General features: G+C 46.9%; 2 protein-coding genes across 5 annotated transcripts in view; one reads left to right on the forward strand and one right to left on the reverse strand.

The window, feature by feature from the left end:
* On the forward strand, window positions 1-10151 carry ENOPH1 (enolase-phosphatase 1). 2 transcript variants are annotated; one of them, XM_034064586.1, is made up of 6 exons: window positions 1-154; window positions 3086-3187; window positions 3900-4102; window positions 6750-6882; window positions 7140-7263; window positions 8273-10151. In XM_034064586.1, exons 1-6 carry the CDS (start codon window positions 71-73, stop codon window positions 8407-8409), a joined length of 783 nt encoding a protein of 260 aa, XP_033920477.1. In that variant the 5' UTR covers window positions 1-70; the 3' UTR covers window positions 8410-10151. The 2 variants fall into 2 exon arrangements, with proteins under 2 accessions (XP_033920477.1, XP_005146681.3); XM_005146624.3 differs by having other exon boundaries at window positions 6-154; window positions 8270-10151.
* The window catches only part of TMEM150C (transmembrane protein 150C), a 22887-nt gene continuing 14193 nt past the window's right edge, over window positions 10145-18838 (reverse strand). For all 3 annotated transcript variants that reach the window (XM_005146597.3, XM_031046788.2, XM_034064588.1), the window contains exons 6-8: window positions 16816-16943; window positions 14441-14618; window positions 10145-12216 (exon numbers count right to left, since the gene is read on the reverse strand). In XM_005146597.3, the coding sequence (XP_005146654.2) occupies window positions 12008-12216; window positions 14441-14618; window positions 16816-16943 (515 nt within the window). In that variant the 3' untranslated portion in view covers window positions 10145-12007. The remainder of the gene's footprint in view (window positions 12217-14440; window positions 14619-16815; window positions 16944-18838) is intronic.

The raw sequence follows: 18838 nt of genomic DNA on the forward strand, positions 1-18838 counted from the left end.
GCAGGGCGGGGCGCCGGCCGCCGCCGCGCATCCCCTGTGCGCCCCACGTGCCGCCGCTGCCACAGCCGCCATGGGTGTGCTGCCGGTGCCGGCGGAGGTGCGCGCCATCCTGCTGGACATCGAGGGCACCACCACCCCCATCGCCTTCGTCCAGGTGAGACCGGGAGGCGCGGGAGGCAGCGGCCCCGGTTGTTGTGTCCTTCACGGCGCCCCGCAGCGGGGAGACGCCTCTCCGGGGGCTGTGGAAGGTGGGCCTGAGCTCACTACAGAAGCGTAAAACCGTGACACGTTTTCCGTGTTTTCTGAATAATGCTCAACGAGAAAATGCGTCTCGTTATACCTATCGCATGCCTCTTCTGGGGGGAGGGAAACAGGGGGCTGCTCCGTTTAGTAAATGGGATGGGGGGTGTTTGTTGGATATAGGGCAGTCGGAGTCCTCTCAGCCTCATTTACGAAAAGCCCTAGAGCATCACTTGCTCTGATGACTGGAGCGGCAGCACCTCACCCGAGCTTGCAGAGAGCCTGAAGTGCTGTCTGGTTATCCATCCGCTGCCTTTTCCCTTCAGAAGCGTGGTACAGTCACATCTCTCTAGTGCTGCCACAGACGTGTGTCCTTCCTCCCGCATGCACAGGACCAGCACAGGGGGAGGGTAGCCCAGCGTCAGGTGTACATGAGGAGGACTGTGCTTACAGTATGTGTGAATGGCTTTCTCTGCCTAGGAGAAGGCTTGGGACTATTGAAAATGCTGGGTGAGGTGCAGAAGCCAGGGGGCCTGGAAGCCTGCGAGGCCAGCAGGAGGCATCAGGACAAACGCTGTAAACATGCAATTGAAATTCTCAGTTCTCCAACCACTGCAGGTCCCTCCAAGAGGCTTTGGTCCCCAACCAGGCTCATCTGCTTCACAGGAGGGAGCAATTTGCTCGTATTTGAGACACTAAAGGTCATTATCCCTGCTGCAGCCATAACCCTGTATTTCTCATGAGACATTACAGCTCTTGGTGGATCTTTTTTTGCTGGTTCTTTTGACCCACATAATGCACAGAGGGGTGTAGGCTTTTGCCAGGTTTTTGAGCTGTTTGTGCTAACAGTTTAACAGATGAACAATATGACCTACATCTTTCCTGTCCATGTTCTTCCAGTGCTCTTGAAACTTCGGGTCTAGGTGGCATTACAGCTGCCTCCTTCCCTTGATATCTTTCAGTTTAAAGTTTTAATAGCTCAGATTTCCTATTAGATATCTAATGGAGCCACAGAGTTGTTTATGTATATCCACCTTGAATCCATTTTGCTGTTGTGCAGATACATGCAATAAGCCTGAGATGGTTTCCTACCTAAAGTCTTTCTGTTGCAGGAAGTCCAAATGAGTTATAGTTCTCAATAAAACTCAGTTTGCTGGGTATCATGAAGATGCTAGAAACAAGTTATTTCACTTGGACTTTCAGTTAACCTCCACAATTTCTATTTCCCTTTAAAAGTTCCACTGCTGGTTCTGCAGGCATTTTATTTGTTAATATTAAAGGATTGTATTTAATCCTTTCTTTAGTGTCAGAATTATTGAATATGCAAAGTAGGGAAGTAGAATGAGCCAGTTGTGGGATGGATTGAGAAAAGATAGCAGGAAAGAGAATATTTGGTGGCCTCTAGTTTTCTCTTTTGCTGGGTCCCCTCTGGCAGAGAAAAGTAGATTTCAGGGGAGAGATGAAATGCAATAAACAACATCCCCTGGGATTTGCTGGACCTCATGTAAAAGAGCAGACTGTGACTGAACTTTGTCTGCATATTGCTTGAAACCCTATGAGCACTCATTACAGTGTCCTACCTGCAGTTCTGCTGATAGCGAAAATACAACCCTTCGTATACTAGTTGTAAGTTGTGCTGTGAGCAGTTGCAAAGGCTTGGTGGGGGTGTGTCAGGCTGTGCTTGCTTATGGCTGTTCCTTCATCCTGCCAAGCTGTGTTGAGGCAGCCACAGCTGGGCTGGATATCAATGAGAAGCACTCAGCAATTTAAAAAGTAGTTTGAAAGCAACTAAGCACAAGTAAACAAAGTGAGGGAGTAACTGGGGTTTTATAGGGCTGTGGTCATTTTCTAGGCATTTAAGAGATTTTCCTTTCTTCTAAATTTACATTAGGTTTTAAATATACAACATGGAAAACACAACATTAGAGTAATAGAAAATCCTACAATTCTGCCACCACATCACACTCTCAGGACCACCGTTTTCTTAATTCAGTAACAAGTGAAAGCTGACATACAGTGAGGAGAAAGTCATCCCTGATAATTTTCTGAGGAGAGGTGAGCTCAGGTTAGTTACCTCCCATCTCCTACCCATCCCAGACTTTTCCCAGTTAGGAAAAGCTCAGTTCTGTACCCAAAGGAAGGAGCTCCCAGGCCCTCCCCTTGTCCTGAGGCTCTTCCCACACCAAGAGATGCCATGGTGGCTTCTCAGTTGTGCAACACTACTAATGAGAGTAATTTGTAGTTATATCTGGGTGCTCTGGGGATCTCCAGGAAGGTCTGTAATTCTCCTGTGGTACTTTTCCCTAACCCCATTTCATTTCATTTGCAAGAGTGTCCTGTAGAGCTCAGTGTCACTGGTCTAGATTTTTTCTTTGTTAAAGGTCCTCTAACCCTTGTGAGAAGTTGAGATGTGTTTTCAGAACAACCTTTGTTAGGACAAGTGCCCCATTAAAAGTACTGTATTATAAGTTACAGGGTATACACACAGCCAGCCTTGTACGCCTCAGCTGGTGGGAGCTTGGGAGTCGTGTCTGCCTATTTAAGACGTGTTTTTGGCAAGCCCAGGAAAAGTCCCTCACCTTTCCATTCCGGCATGTAAAAGCTGCAGCTGCATAAGCATTTGTGCAAGAAATCCACCTGCACTAATCTTTGCTTAAGGCTGGCTCTTGCCTGCATGAACAGACACCCTTGGCAGGCAGCTTTGCAAGCTGCAGTACTATAGGGGAAGCTCATGCAGGGAGAAGTAAGCATACGTGCCAGCATGTGCAAACAGTTGCCTCAAAAGCAAGTCATCCTTACCTTTGCCAGGTTAAAGGAGCTGCCTATTTTTCTTGTGTGCTGCCAGGAGACCTTGTTCCCTTACATCAAGGACAATGTGAAGGAGTATCTGCGTGCTCATTGGGAGGAGGAGGAGTGCCAGCGGGACGTTGGACTTCTGAGGAAACAGGTCCAGTAACAGCTGTACTGTGTCTTTCTGGGGCTTTAAAGCATGCCTCAGGCTTCAGGTCACTCAGACTCCCTCAGTCACCCAGCAGGAGTCTGTACTTTGGGGCTGTGCTTAGGGAAGGGCTGGTGCTTAGTAGGCAGCACCTCAGATGCCTGCCTTGGTCTTCACAGCCCCTGAGAGTGGGCATCAGACCATGGCTTTTCAACTGTGTGCTTGCACTGTGCCCTTCTCTGACTGAATTTGCTGCCTGTGGCTTTCAGATGCCTGGTTAGGAAGCAGCAGGGAGGGATGACAGAATACTTGTCCTGCATAGAACAGCGTATCCTGCCTCTGTACAGGGACATGGCATCAATTTGAGACTGGGGGCTGTCTGAAACCAACAGATATGTTTGCTGCTTTGCCTTAATTTCAGTAATCAAATACTTAAGCAAATATAATTCTCATTATTATTTGCAGTAATACAGCTACAGTAGTGCTAATTGTTGGGTTTGGAAGGTACAATCCAAGCAAGTATTTCTAGATGTTATGGAAGTCTGAGTTTCCCATTGAGAGAAGCATTCAAACAATGTTGTCACCCTTCACGTGAAGAACAGTTCAAGCTGTGTCCTGCACAGAGGTGCATTGACGCAGGTGTCAGACCCCTTTCCTGAACTGAGATGATGAGACTGCTCCATCTCTTCCCTCACCTCTTTTTATCATGGATGATTTCCAGGCTCAGGAGGACTCTAGCTTGGATGGAGCTGTGCCAATCCCTTTGGAGAGTGGAAGTGGGGAAGAGGAGCTGGAGCGGGTCATCCAGGCAGTCGTAGACAACGTGCACTGGCAGATGTCTATGGACAGGAAGACCACAGCACTGAAGCAGCTTCAGGGGCACATGTGGCGGGCAGCCTATGCAACTGGGCTTGTCAAAGGAGAGTAAGTAATTGTGTGATCTTTTCGCTGGCGCAGGAATGGGGTGCATCTGTGCTAGATGTCTGTTAACAGAATAGCTGCATAAGAGTTACCACTGCAGCAGAGAAGCCAACACATTTGACACTTCATTTCAAACTTGATCATGCAATGAACACTAATCCAGTCTTTGGATCTTAGGCAACCAAAATCTTACTGTAATCTTGGGACTAACCAAGTTGTCTCATTCCCCACTGGGAAGATTACAAGTGGGTGAGAACGTTTCTCCTTAAGGAATAACTGGCAGGTACATGCTGGGGAACAGCCAGGTCTCCAGCCACCTGGACAGTGTCTGTAAAGGAGGTAGGGCCTGAGAAACAGAACAAAGTAATGAGGGCATGACATGGGTGATTCTGTTTCCACAACCACCAGAATATTACTCTGGGACAACTGTCTTCTGCATTAGGAATTCAGAAAATGTCTCAATATTTCAGGATACAGAGATCTCTTTGTAAAGCAGGAGAATGAGGCACAAGTATGAGCTTCTTGAAGTTCTCCATCTTGCATGTGGTATCCCTGAATTGCACTCACAGTTTGGAACAAGCCTAAAAAAGCCAGGGTTGCAGGGTCGGGTCCCGTTGTTACTTCCGCCTGCTTTGTCTTTCACCTGTGTGTTTCCTGCCTTTCCACTTCTGTTTATCTTCAGGCTCCTCTTTATATTTCAGCCACATCACAAGGGTGCATAAGTAGGGACAACTGGAGTTAAGCCTTTCTTACTTACTTTGAGAGATGCTTGGTTAAACTATCCATTTCAAGTTCCTAAGGAGGTAAAGCAAACCCTGAAGTTCACAAAGTGTTTTGCCAAAGGAAGAATGAGGAAGAACAAAAAGCTCACAGAAAATGTAAACATCCACGAGAGAAAGCAACAAAACCCAAAAGCAAGTCGAGAGGGACAGCCATCCTGTCAGGTGGCTTTTAAACAGCAGGGCTAATTGTCTTACAGTGGCCCAAACACTGTGGAGCTTGCCTTGCTGCTTGGCAGCATCCAAGCAATGAGATCTTTAAAACTGCCTTCTTGCTCAACTGTAGCTGGCACATCAGTGTCTGAAACCCAGATGCTCAACTCAGCATATGAAGACATGAGGGTGGATGGGAGTTTCTGCAGGTGTTGTACAACAAATAGTTTCAGCTGACACCAGAGACTTTTGATAAATAACTATGAAAAAAAATGAACTTTTTTTTTAATACATAACAAGGCTCTGAGAAGATGGCCAAGAAACTGAGGATGAAGAAAGGGCCAGCTGATTGCTACAGGTCTGCAAAACTCATTCCTTTTGCATCTGATGGGAGCCCTCCTTCTTCAGGGGCTCAGATCCTCTTTTTAGGGCAGTAAAGTAGCCCCAAGTGGCCACATGGAGCTGTGCAATGCAGGTAGAAAGGCTGCCATTCGAACTGGGGTGGAAATGGTTCCCTGGGGATTATGTCTCCTCCAGTTCCTCTCTTCATCCTTCTGCCATTTCAAACTCAACCCCCCTCCCTATCATTCCAAGGCTGTTTGTGGCCTTTCCCTGTCAACCATCAAGTGTATTACTGAGGGACTGTCAGCCTCACTTTGTCCTTCTTGAGCATCCTCAAGCTTTCATTTTCCCCCAGTACATGTGTCATCTTGTAAATGTCCTTTGCATACAAAGAGCTTTTACATACTATAAGTGCACCACTGGAGAGGTCTTGTGGTATAAATAAGAAGGGTGTGAGGAAACAGACAGATACGTCCATTAGCATTTACGCAACAGTTACCTTAGCTTTGGTCGTCCTTCCCTCTGTCACAGCTTTGATCCCAACTGCTAGGCTTGTCTTTGGGCAGCTGTTACCTAGGAGTTAGACAGACCTCACATTTTTGAGACTCATCAGCCCATTGCTATACTTGTATCTTGCCTTCCCAGCACTCTGCAAGGCCAGAAGAATAAGGGGAAGGATGCTGCTGCCTAGTGAACAGGAGCATTTTCATCCTTTGCAGTGCAGTTAAGCCAGGGACACATCTGGCCTAGTACTGTACAACCTGACCGAGCTGCTGAATATAACAGCTCTGTTCTCAATCCCTTAGGGGGATGCTCCTTTTCCAAGCTGTTGTTTGCATTAAAACAGTTCATACAGTGCCACTCCATTTCACTCCTCCATTGCAACCTTCTCTCAGCTCCTCCCTATGCATGGACAGAGCCTGAATCTGTGGGTTGTTTGACCCATATGGAGGCAGCTCATGGCCATAGTTCTTACCAACAGGAAGCCTTTGTAGCTTGCAGGCAGGTGGGGTTCAAGATACAAGAGCCTCTTTTCTCTGTCTCCCCCCTTTATTTCTCCCTTGCAGAGAAAAGCAGTGGGATACTATTTTTCCCAACCTTTACTCCCTTCTATAAATTGAAGGGGCTGGAGAAGCTCCTGCCAAATGTCTGAAATGGCTCATCAGAGCTGCTATCTGTATAACAGTCAATGAGCTGCTCAGCTGGCTGGAGCTAAGACTATTTCACTTGCTGCTTGAAATACACTCCACAACTGCAGGAGTCTTGAGCAGGTTGAGAATGAAGTCCCTTTACAAACTAATAGGACAGTTATCAGGGCAACTGGATAAAGGTGTACCTCTGGGTTTACCCTTACCTCCTGCCCTGTTTTGCTCCAGGATCTTCGAGGATGTGGTTCCAGCTATCCGGAAGTGGCGGGAAGCTGGGATGAAGGTCTATATCTACTCCTCGGGCAGCATTGAAGCCCAGAAGCTTCTGTTCAGCTATTCTACAGAAGGTGATATCTTAGAGGTAGATAATTTTATCACCTTCCTTACAGCTTCTCCCTCTGCAGAGCACTTCCCTTTCTGTAACACTGCATGGCTAACTTCCTGGTACAGGAGGGTGGGGCAGTGAGTTTGACCTGCAGGAGTTCAACCAGTCCAGTATGCTGCATCACCCTCTGTTACTGTGGTAGAAAGGAAAGGGGATGTCTTACTCAGGAGTGAAGTTTAAGCCCTGCTCTTCAGGTGGCACTCAGCAAGTGCCTTTGCTTTTCTCTCTTTCAGCTCTTTGATGGCCACTTTGATACCAAGATAGGCCCCAAGGTAGAAAGTGAGAGCTACAGAAGGATTGCTGCCAGTATTGGATGCGCCACCAACAATATCCTCTTTCTGACAGATGTCCCTCGAGGTAGGTGTCCTGATAGTCCTACTGTCCTCCAGACTTGTCACAAGCACCCCAAAAGTGCTGCAGACCACCTTGCTTCAGTGCCATCCCCATAGCTGCTGTCATGCTCCTTCCCTACACATCCAGGCTCTCGCACAGCAGTGGTGTATCTGTGAGAAGTGCTGCACTGAGAGAAAATAGGTCAAGCAGAAACCCTGCCCTTGCACCAGCAAGCAAGGAGTCCCTGTTAAAGCAGAGCATTTGCTGAAGCAGTTGGCATGCCCCACTTACAAACAGGGCCAGTGGTTTTCATGACCTGTACTCTAGGGAACAATGTCTGCTATGTGGCATACATGGTGCCTGGTTCTTAGTGCCACTTACCATTAGGTTGTATTCAGCAGCAGGAAAACATTATTCCTGGTCACTAGGACTTGACCCCTGGAAAACAAAGCTCAGGAACCTAATTTAAGTTCCTGCCTTTGCTGGAAAGATCTTTCTGGCACAGGTGGCACTGGGTTGTGATCTCAGTCTAAGCCAGCTCCATCCCCAGGAGTTAGCCCTTAACTCCTCCCCAGCCTCCAGCAGAGCTGGAAGGAGCTGCAGTTACCTGCCTTTCCCTATATTGTCCTCCTGCAGCCTCTTGCTGTGCTCAGGGACTGAAGGAGGCTTGTGAAAAGTGGCCCCCAGCAGGGGTGGGGTGAGGGTGCTGGGACTCACTAATGCCATGGCCTAGCTTCTTCATGACAGGAACTGCGCTGCTGGTGTGTGCTGCCTGCACGGTGCCTTGAACAGCCATCAGCTGCCATCACAAGGCAGCCAGCTCCTGTCCACTCACATTACACAGCAGCTACAGTTGTCAGCAGGTCAGCTGTGAACTGGTTCTTTCCTACAGCCCTGCAGTGCAAATGCTGCTCTCTCAGTCTCAGCCTTTAAAAGCACTTCAGTATTTCGGGGCATCTTCAGACCATGAAGACCTGCAGGTGGAAAGCTCAGTAAACACATCTCATCACTCTCCCCACCTCTGTTTCAGAAGCCAGCGCAGCTGAGGAAGCGGATACTCACGTGGCTGTGGTGATCAGACCAGGCAATGCAGGACTGACAGATGATGAGAAATCCTATTACAGCCTTATCTCATCTTTCACTGAACTTTTCCTGCCTTCCTCCACTTAGGGGAAGTGGTGCATGCACAAAAGACTCTGCTTCACCTGAATTGTCCTTGTGTAATGTTAGGTAATTTTGTCCATAATCAGAATTTAAAACCAAACTCACATCGTGTCTTGGATCCACAACTAGTGCAGGCAGGTATGGATGGAGATTATGGTGTGGGGTTCCTTGTGCATCAGGACAGAGGCCTGCAGCAGCCAGCTGGAGCTGGGAACAGGGAGAGGAACAGTAGTATGAATCCTGCTGTTCCTCCCTTTTCTCGGTTTAGGGGATTCTTTCTTCAGACTCACCCATTGAAATCTGGTGCTGAGATGCCCCAGGAGAAGCTCTGTCATTTGTAGAAGCAGTCTACAAACAAGGTGTATGTCCCCTTGTTCCAAAGGAACCTCTAGGGACCATGCGGGCATATTAACTTTTTCCTGTGGACAGGGCTGATGGCTAAGGCAGAGCTTTCAAAGGCGGGTTAAGATGCCAAAGGAAAATGCCAGCTGTGGGCTACAGTACAGTAGGTTTGGGCTGCCACAGAAAAAGCTAGCCCTTGCTACAGCCAAGTTCTTCCGGACAGTCTTGGCTATATCCAGAGCAAGTGTAGGTACAAAACAGGAGTTTATAGAGCTATGCAGCCAGCCTACAAGAATAAAATAGAGTATATATAAATACAGCTTTAAAAATTAAATTCTAGATCCATCTCACTGCTGCCTCATGGTGCTGGAATATGGGATCCTACTGGCTGCTTGACCATGTTTCTGAAGTATCTCCCTTAGCACTAACTTGTGGTGTTCCTTCTCAGTAGCAAACATCATACTGTTACATGTTCATAGCACTGGTCAGCTGTGAGCAAACCTTGACAAACAACTGCTCCTGAGGGGGACATCATGCTGTGTTTGATGAGAATGAAAACCCTGACATTTTTATCCACCCTATCAAAATTGTGCCAATTTATATCAGATAGTCATGGAGCTTTTCCTAATGCAGAAATAAAAAACATGTATTTGCTTTCACTGTGTTCACTCCATCCCATTTAGCCTTCCTGTCTTATCACCAGTGATCCCAGCACCTAAAGACAAATCTCTTGTTTCTTTTAAACCTATGAGCACTGTGCTTTCCTGCTTTCATCCTCCCTGGGCCTTTCCTTAAAGCAATCCTGTCTTGCCAAGGAACCTTCCCAATCATCTTAGGGTTTTAGTAAGGGCTCAATGGAGTGAGAGCCACAGCTAGGTTATACCTAGCAATATTGTAGGCAGAGACAGTCTGAAATCCCCATTCACTGCTGCTGGCACTTCCTGTATGGTGTCACTTGCTACTTACTTCTGTGCGGCTGTGCTTGAGCCTTTCCTTAGGGACAGACAAACTGTAATACTAATGGATGTGGTGCCTTCCTGAGCTCTGATCTGCACCTACCACTGCTTCTGTTGGTGGAGGCTGCTGTGTAAAGAGCAAGCAAGAGAGGCATTCTGGGAGGAAACCACCTAATGCCAGCATTGCTTTTCTAAACCTTTGATGGTAGCAGGTAAAGTATCTAGTCTGGATGCCCTTCTGGGCTGTGTATTATGATCCTCCTCTTAGAAAGAGCCTGCTAATTAGCACAGTGGCAGTAAGTGTATGTGCATGGCTGAATAGTCCCTGCCTTCCATAAGGGATTAACTGTAATCATGACACTGTAAATACTCAACTTCTGTTTTGTCTTTACCATCAGCAAGCTATGCTTTGGGTAGGGGACAAAAATAAAACTCACTTTCTTCATAAAAGCACTTTATTTAGTGGTTGTGTTTCAGTGTGTATCAGCTGTTGTTTAGTTGTACTGAAATGTGCTGTTAGAAATACTCTTAAGTGTACAGAGTTATCACCCAAAACCTGAAGTTCACTTTGGATTGCATATAGGAAAAGGAGAGAAAAAAAAAAGAAACAAAGCAACAGACAAACAATCTCTTTGTTCCCCTGATAAAATTACAGATTATGAAATGATAAAGTATTAATGTATTAAAAAAAAGGTCACAGTGGATTATTTACAGTAAAACACCCTTAAAATTAATCTGTTTTGTGCTCCATATACACTGAGCATGTGTGCCCATGTAAGAGGATTCCCAGCTGCATCTTCACCCTCTCCTGCCCTTGCCTAGGAGGAGCTCTGCGGCTGGGCTGCTGGGTACCCCTGGGCCACCTTCCACACATCCTTCCAGGAAAGCTTCCGACTAAGGACACAGCTACAAGGAGGCCCTCAGCAGTGCAACAACTTTGTTGGCTGGAGATGCTCTGGATTTATAACACAGCTGCATAAGAACAAAATTTGGCCCTTAGATGAAGGGGCTGGCTGACAGCTTTCTGCTTACACTAGTTTTGACACAAGTTTTTCTCAACTGCCTCTCAGGAGAGGCTTTTGGCCTTTGCAGAAGACTGAATGCCCTCATGCCTTTTCCCTCTCTGCTAGAAATGCCATATGCAGTATGGAGCTCCCCTTCAAACACCTGTCACCATTTTAACTTCTGCTTACTTTCCTGCAGCTCAGACAAGATACAGTCCTAAGCTGAGCCTGGCTCAGAGGAAAACAGGAGCTATGTTCATGAGAAGGAACTCCCATTGCTCCCCTGCACAGCCAATATAGCAACCTTCCCAAAGTCAGGGTTTCAAACAGGGGCTTTGAGCTCTTGCTTTTTGCTGTAAGCACACAAAACAGCAAAACCAAATGCTATGCCCAGAACCTACAATGGTCCTGTTCTCATTGCAGGTGAACCCAGTACTGTTAACACAATGTCTTCCCTCTTGGTGAATAAAAACAAAACCAAAATCTTTTGAAATATCACAGATGAAGCACTACACACTTACAAAAAGCAGCCTTTTCTGGGTCATCTTCAGAGCTCACAGGCATTCCCATCTTAATTCAGAGCTTTACTTCCACCAGTACCCACCACTGAGTCTGGAACATGAAGCCAAGCACAGCATCCCACTGTGCCATCTCCTATGGCCTGAGGACAGTCTGCCTAGCTAGGAGGCAGCATTGGCCAAGTCTTGCTTCCTGATCACAGACCACAGTTTCTCCCAAACTCAGCTTCCAGGCTGGACAAAATGCCTGCCTGCTCACCATAAAAGCCAGCTGGGGTCTTCCACTGCCCGATTCCAAGTCCAGAAGAAACAGCCATTCTTTCTCACCCAACCAAGTTACACGAGTTGGCAGCAAAGAAAACAACACAAGAAACTCACAAAAGTTGCAGTCTGATGACACTGGAAACAGCAGCTCCTGAAGAATCCTGCTGTTCAGAGAAGTCAATTTTCTTCATCTCTTCCTCTGCAGAACAGGCTGAGGAATGCCCTGTCCTGGAGGGGCATCATGAGGACTGGCTGTTGAATGTTTTGAACAGCATGACACAGTCACTCAGAGTCATTGGTAGCAAGCTAATCAGCTTGTGCTCTCTCATGCTGCCATGGAGAAGGGTCCACTCCTCTTCCAGCAGACAGCTGGGGGCTCCTAACACAACAGCCACCCTCAGAGGCCTTTGGCAATACGATCATGATTGCACATGAAAATAAACTCATCAAAGAAGTGTAAATGAGGTCATGTTTAACCCATGAGACCACACCTACCCCACTCCCCCCATCAGAGCACCCGCTACACCTGATCTGTCTGGTACTCAGAGGCTTCCGATAGGCTTTCAGAGAAGCTCAGAAAGTTCTCCTGGTACTCAGAACAAACGATTTCAAATCTGTAGTGCCTGAACTCTGCTGCAAAGGTACCAAAGAAGCATACAAAGCACATCACCAGGCCCCACTGGATCCTGGAGGCATGCATGTGAATGCCCTGTGCCATGAGGATAAAATCTGGAAGAGGAAAGTCAAGGAGAACTAATGGAAGCAGAGACACCAACCAGGGTGAGAGAAAGACAACAGAGAAGACAATCCTATCTTAACAAAGTCCCCTGGATGACAGAAGCCATCCAGCCATCATGAAAGCATGAACATGGAGGCCAAAAACAGAAGGGATGTCAGGTATCTAACAGCACCCATGGAGAGCAGCAACTCTCCTATACAAACCAGGGCTTCCTGATCCCAATTCACGCTGATAAACATTTACCCACTGGCTTGCTTGCACATCCAGTTATCCAGTGACAGAGTCAGCAAGCTGGGGATCTGGCTGTGGACCCCTACCTGCCAGGAGCCTCCCAGCAAGAACTGGAACAGACCTCTGCACTAGAGGCAATGGGAGCACCTTTCAACCTATGCAATCCTTCCTTCTCTTCACAGCAACTGCAAAATCATCCCTTTCTGTGAAATCTGGAAGCATCAGTCTAATGTAGATATGGCATAATGTAGTATGGCGTGTTATACCGACAGGAAAACCAACACTTGTCAGAGCCAGAAACTGTCCTCCAGGCTCATGTACCCATGTATACTTCTTGGATCGCATACTGCCTGGCATCAGGGTCTCACTGCTCGCTGTGTCTTGGGTTGTGCTGGAATACTCCATAAAAGAAGATCTCAGCTCCCCTGAAGCAGAGGACACCTTCCTGAGCTGGCAACCTGCCCTAGCCCAATGTGCATCTCTAAACCTACTGGCTTTCCTGTGTCAGGAGGTCTTCTGCATTCCAAGAATGCAGGATTAGAAATCTTCACAGGTACAACAAACAAGCAAGCAGCCTCTCCCATGCTTTAACTGCACAATGCAGGGAATCAGGGACTTTTCTTGGGCTTAGTGTAAGCGATGAAAGCTTAATTTCAGCAAACAGCATTCTGTGTCTGGCTTTAAAAATCTTCTGCCTTCCCTGTAGTGCAAGAGTTATGCACAGGCTGCATGGGATAGGGAGCAAGCACCAAGCCCTTGCAAAGCCAGGGCTGGGAGACAAGAATGGGACTCCTACCTCAGCCTGTGCCCTTCCACAGAGGGTCCAAAGCTTTCAGCACCAAGCAGGTGGCTGGGCAGGGCTGGGTGCACCCAGCACATCAGTACAGGAATAGCTACACCCTGGCTTACCTGGCTATTCCTGCTCCCAGCCCGGCATAAACCTTAGAAAACAGCAGCACAGCAGAAGCCCAGCTCCTAGCATGCAGCCCTGCCTACCCCTGACACACGTTGGGGGAGCTATGGTCTTGGGGCAAATGAGGACAGGAGCACCACAAGAGTCAGGCGAAGTCCCACATTATGAATACCAAAGCATGATGTTCAGCTACAAATTTTTCCAAGGAAGCTTAAGAGGCAACTGATGATACATCTTCATACCCATCTGCTATTCCTATGGACACTAGCTGAAATGTTCCAAACCAACTGAGTGACTAAGGAATTGTTTTATGAATAGGCTGTTCCATGAAGAGGGGGATTAGCTTATTCCTCACCATTATTCCTGCCTTCTTGCTTATCCCAGAGCTAACGTTGATGCCACTATGCAGTGAATGGATCCACCTTAAACAAATACCCAGAGCATATGCTGCTGGTATGAACAGAAGGGCTGGAGTGGGGCTGACAGGCACTCAGACATCCCATCTGAGTGACCCTAGACCCCACAGCCCAAATCCGATTCATAAAGCACCTAGTCCTAACCCAAGGTCCACATGACTCAGAAGCTCTAAACTGTGATAACTGTCTTAAAAAGCAGCAGAGCTGGATGGAGCACCCAGGAGCATTTCACAATCACAAACACATCAAAATCTTTTTGTCTCCAGAAACCTGACTTCTTCCCTTGTTCCTTTGTTCTCCTGAGAATGTTTATCTCGTTATTTTGCATGCTCTTAAATGCAACTGTGTAGGTAAGCAGTGGTGTCATTATATCACACAGATACTATTCAATATTGTAACCCCTTCGGCTATTACTAAGAAGTTTTAGAGACCTTTATGAAGTAAAAAAGTCCATCTATGAAGCAGTGCATTCTGGAAAAACACAAGTAGCAAAATGAGCCAATCATAGGATCATGCTGTAAAGACTAGCTGAGCAGCATTCCTAAATTCTTTGAGATCCTAGGAAGGGACATGAGCAGAGCCAGTACTCCCTGCTGCAGTATGTGTCAGACACGGATGATACCCAGCTTCCCAGGGAGTGGGACAAAAGGATACAGAGCACCACGCAGAGGGTGATGCTGGCTGACAGGGCAACTCGTGGAATCCCGACTTTCCGCCCCTCATTCTTCAGGTTGATCTTGAGGGTGAGGGCAGACTGGATCCAGCATGCCAAGGTCCCAAAACCAAAAGTCAGTGATGTGCCCACAAGATGGATCTCCTCATCACTCGAAATCTAGGAACAAACAAAACGGTGACTGTTTGGATGCAACAGGGATTATTTGCTAGCTACCTTGGATTGCTGCTGGGGTGGGATAAAGGAGAGTGGGAATCACTGGGGTGTGAGACAGAGATGCTGTACCATTTCTTCTGGCAGATGTGCAAGCTGTAACATAATGAAGATGAGCTGACGGCTGTTATAGTCAAACAGATGTTCAGCCCCAAGCCCAAGCACAGTGGAAAACGCAGTTGCTTGGTGACTGTCTCCACAGCTCCCTGATAAGATTCACCAATGCAGAGCTCAGAAATAAATCCTTCCCTGGCTTGATGCAATAGCCAGGACAGGCAAGGGCAACCTGCTGTGGTCTTGTACAGGTCTATGCAATGGATGAAAACTGTGAAGCCAGCCTCATGGAGCAGCGCTGCCTGGAGCAAAGGGCTCCCATGTCTCACAGGTCTCAATGACTGTGCAATACTGCAAGGCAAAGCGACAGACAGGTTCAAAAAGCAAGAATCTCCAAAGAGAACCCTTGAGGTTGTGAATCCATTCAGGAAGTCCAGCACAGACAAGACTTAAGCCAAACAATTTCCTTTTTCCCTCTGCCTCAGATGCTTTTCTAGAAAGTCTATAAATCCTTCCTGCAGCCTTGATCCCTGTTTAGTGATTTAACAAATTCCCATCAAACAAGACACAATATACAAGGGAACAGACTAGCTACTGAGCCTTCACTGATCCCTTTCCTTTCTACCTCGAGGTTTTTTTCAAAGGTACGTCCAAATCACAGCACAGGCAAAAATGGGATTGAGCTGCCCTTCCCAAGGTAGCCTACACTACAAGGGACTCAGCCAACAATGACCCTCTAACACATACAACCTCTCATTTTCCGGAAATACTATTTCATCAGAAATATGCCACATCCAGCTCAGCAGTCAGGCAGGAAAAAAACATGGACTAAGGTCTCATTACCAGACGCTTTCATGGCTTGGGAAAAAATATAAGCAGGGATACAGGTAACTAACAAGTAATTAGTTCAGAATTTATAACCAGACATGATTCAAAGTACCCACTTCTAAATAACAATCATTTGCTCTGAGGAGTGAAAAAGGAAGGAGAGGTTGAAACTGCTTTCTAGTGCCTGCCTTGTACTAGAAATACTCTTCCCACATTTGGACGAAGCTGTTACAAAAGCCTCATAGCTCCTAGCTGGGAAGCTCTTGTTAAAAAAACAAGACTTGCGCTGTGGAGTTAGGAAAATCAGGTCCAACCCAGTCAAATAACCTCACACCTCAGTCAAAAAAAGAAGCAACTAATCAAAAAGATGATGGCTGTAAAGGACAAAAAGCTCCTGCAATTGCTCCACGACCCAAACAGGTACTCACCCTCCACAAAACTAATACCTTTTCTGTACTAGCAAGAAAACACCCTGTCTGCAAACCCAGGAAAGAAGACAGCTTACACTGACCTATCTCTGTTCCTGCCATTATTGGGGGTCATTACTTGCATGTAATGAAAGAGGCAGAGCATCAGAGACAGCAAAGGGATGGGGAAATTCAAGTCCCACTCCCTTGATTTTCACTGCAGAACTAACAGACACCCATGATCACAGTGGACACCCCACCCTACAGAGCAACACTGTGGCACTGGCAACTTGTCTGTATAACGCTGCGGAACAGATCGAGAATCCGAGATACTGCATTCAGGCGCCTCTCACATTAGTGAAAGTCCCCCTCGCGGCCAGCCTGAGGACAAGCAAGAGGTAGATTTAAACAATGTATTTCAGAGGAAGGACACACAACTATTTCCTCTGTACGGGCACTTGTGCGCCTGTTCGCACACATGCATACATAAACTCCCAGCTCAGTCTTTTTACCCGGGACCATCTGTGCCAGCCCCCAGGGCTCAAGAGATTGAACAGGCTCTCTGCTCTGGGTTTTGGCGGGTCAAGTACAAGCATGCTGATGCAAATCCTGCCGGGAACACGTGAAAAATGATTGTGGCCCTTCATCTCAGCATGCTACTGGAGCCACATGAGCAGCAGAAAGAGATGTCAGAGCAGCTATGAGAAGGGCTGCAGCACAGCGAGACACGTGATCTCCTGAGCTCACATCACAGGTAGTTCAAAGGCCTAAGCAGGTCAGCTAGAAAGGCAGATCCTCACAGCAAAAGGAACCTCACAGTACAGACACAGCAGCCCAAGCCTGAGGTGGAGTACCTGGAAGTTGCCGAGTAGGGTCATCCCAAAAGAGGCCGAGCATAACGCCACCAGGCCGCTGACATTCAGCCAAGGGTTTAGCACCTTCGGCTTCAGCTGAATGAAGCGCAGGATAGCCAAAACAAGTACTGAGAAGGAAACAGAATGCAAGGTGTGTCATTAGGTAGAACATGCAGCAATAACCACCTGGCTGGGGACTCAAAACCCCCTCACCCTCTTCCCACCCAGGAGAAGAGCTCGCTGCAGGCTAGCTAACTTAGTGCTTCTGTATGGCGCTCTCCTGCTTAGTTATGGATGAGACTAAGCACAGGAAGTATTGCTCTTGTAAACCAGTTACACCAAGCTCCCATGTTTCCTTTTCTCATGATGTTTTTTTGTCTAGGATCTGGGTTGCAAATTTTCTGGGGGAAAGAACACCACCTTCCTATTTGCCTGTGGTGTTCCCAGCACACAGGCTATCACATACATACCATGCGGCCACATCACAGCATCTGAGCTTGAATCAAGTTTCACTCCACTCATGAGCTCTCTTGTGGGAGGTACATCAAACTCCACTTGCATTAGAAAATGTATGGACAACACACACATATTTCTGCAGGTTTTGCCAAAATACCCACTGCCTCTTCTTCTCTTCTGGACTGCGCCCCTGGTGCCATGAACATAAGCCAAAATATGGCACTGATGTTCTCAGAAAACTGTAAGAGCAGTCCTTCCAAGCTTATAATTAGCCCAAGCACTCTGGTAAGTTATATGACACATGATACATATGATACATGATCTGATATAACCCCAGGAGATATTCACATCATGTATTCTTGCCTTCCCTAAGGAATGCTTCATGGAACAACATAGAAAGCTAGGCAATCAGTTGGCCTTCAGATGGGCTTCAAACCAGACCACTAAAAAGCAATATAGATTAACAGAGAAATTTGCTGGTTTCTGCCAAACACCTTCTTATGCTTATGCTCAAACAGATAGCATGCAGCTCATATTGTAAATTGCCTGTATGAATCCCATCAGGCCCCAGGGACTTGTGAACATTCAGCTGATACAGCTAGTCCATTATAATTCTAGCATCCACAAATGGAGAGTCAACATTCCTGTATTGACTCAGGGAACGATACAGCCCAAGGTCCATCAGTATTATTAAAGACTGAGGCAAAAAACCTCACTGAATGCCTCTGCTTTATCTTAATCTCTATTAGTCAGATGACCATCTCCAGCAAGTATCAGTCCCATGTTTTCTTTAGACCTCTTGCTATTAACATACTTTAAAAAGCCCTTCTTCTTGTCTGACACATCATGGGCCAGTTTCAACTCTGAGTTTTGGCCTTTTGTGTCTTTCCCCTGCATATATGAACTACAGCTCTATAATCTTCCTGCAAAGCTTGACCTTGCCTCCAGAGATCATACAATTTCTTTTTCCTCTTATGCACCATGAGGAGTTCCCTGTTCAGCAAAGCTGGTCTTCTGCCCCACTTGCTTAACTTATGACACATTGGGATTGCATGCTCCTGTGCTTCTAAAGGGTGGTTCTTAAAAACTGAGCAGCACTGATGGACTCCTAAGCCCTTAAAAGCAGATTCCCAGGGTATTCTTCTAAACAGCTCCCTGAATAGCTTAAAGTTTGCTTTCTTGAAATCCAGTGTTGCAATCCTGCTGTTCTTTTTCTCATTACAACAAAGACTTAGAACTCAACCATTTCATGATCACTGTGGCCAAGGCAGCCACCTACCACCAAGTCTCTCATAACACATTCGCAGTCTGGAGGCTCCCTGGTTATATTTCTTCTTGTCATAGAAAGAAGCAGCAACAAAACTGCACAGTACAGCTTAGCTCCATAAAGCTGAATATCTTCTGTTTGCCTGCCCTTCTTCCCACCAGCTGGTCTCCTCACACTTGTGACTGTTATCCTCATGTCCACGCAATGCACATGTTGAGTGATCATCAAGCCAGTTCCTGACTTTTCATAACACACTTGGACTTGCTGGGACTTGGTGCAGGTCCACAAAGGCTGCACGAA

Source organism: Melopsittacus undulatus, chromosome 7 (genome assembly GCF_012275295.1).
Source record: "Melopsittacus undulatus isolate bMelUnd1 chromosome 7, bMelUnd1.mat.Z, whole genome shotgun sequence".
NCBI classification, from domain to species: Eukaryota; Metazoa; Chordata; class Aves; order Psittaciformes; family Psittaculidae; genus Melopsittacus; species Melopsittacus undulatus.

What these genes read in the sequence shown, in the direction of transcription:
- ENOPH1 (XM_005146624.3), top strand. Translation starts at nt 71, where the DNA reads ATGGGTGTGCTGCCGGTGCCGGCGGAGGTGCGCGCCATCCTGCTGGAC. An exon ending in ACTGGGCTTGTCAAAGGAGA is followed by an intron (nt 4,103 to 6,749) that starts GTAAGTAATTGT and finishes GTTTTGCTCCAG; the next exon opens with GATCTTCGAGGATGTGGTTC. An exon ending in CAGAAGGTGATATCTTAGAG is followed by an intron (nt 6,883 to 7,139) that starts GTAGATAATTTT and finishes TCTCTCTTTCAG; the next exon opens with CTCTTTGATGGCCACTTTGA.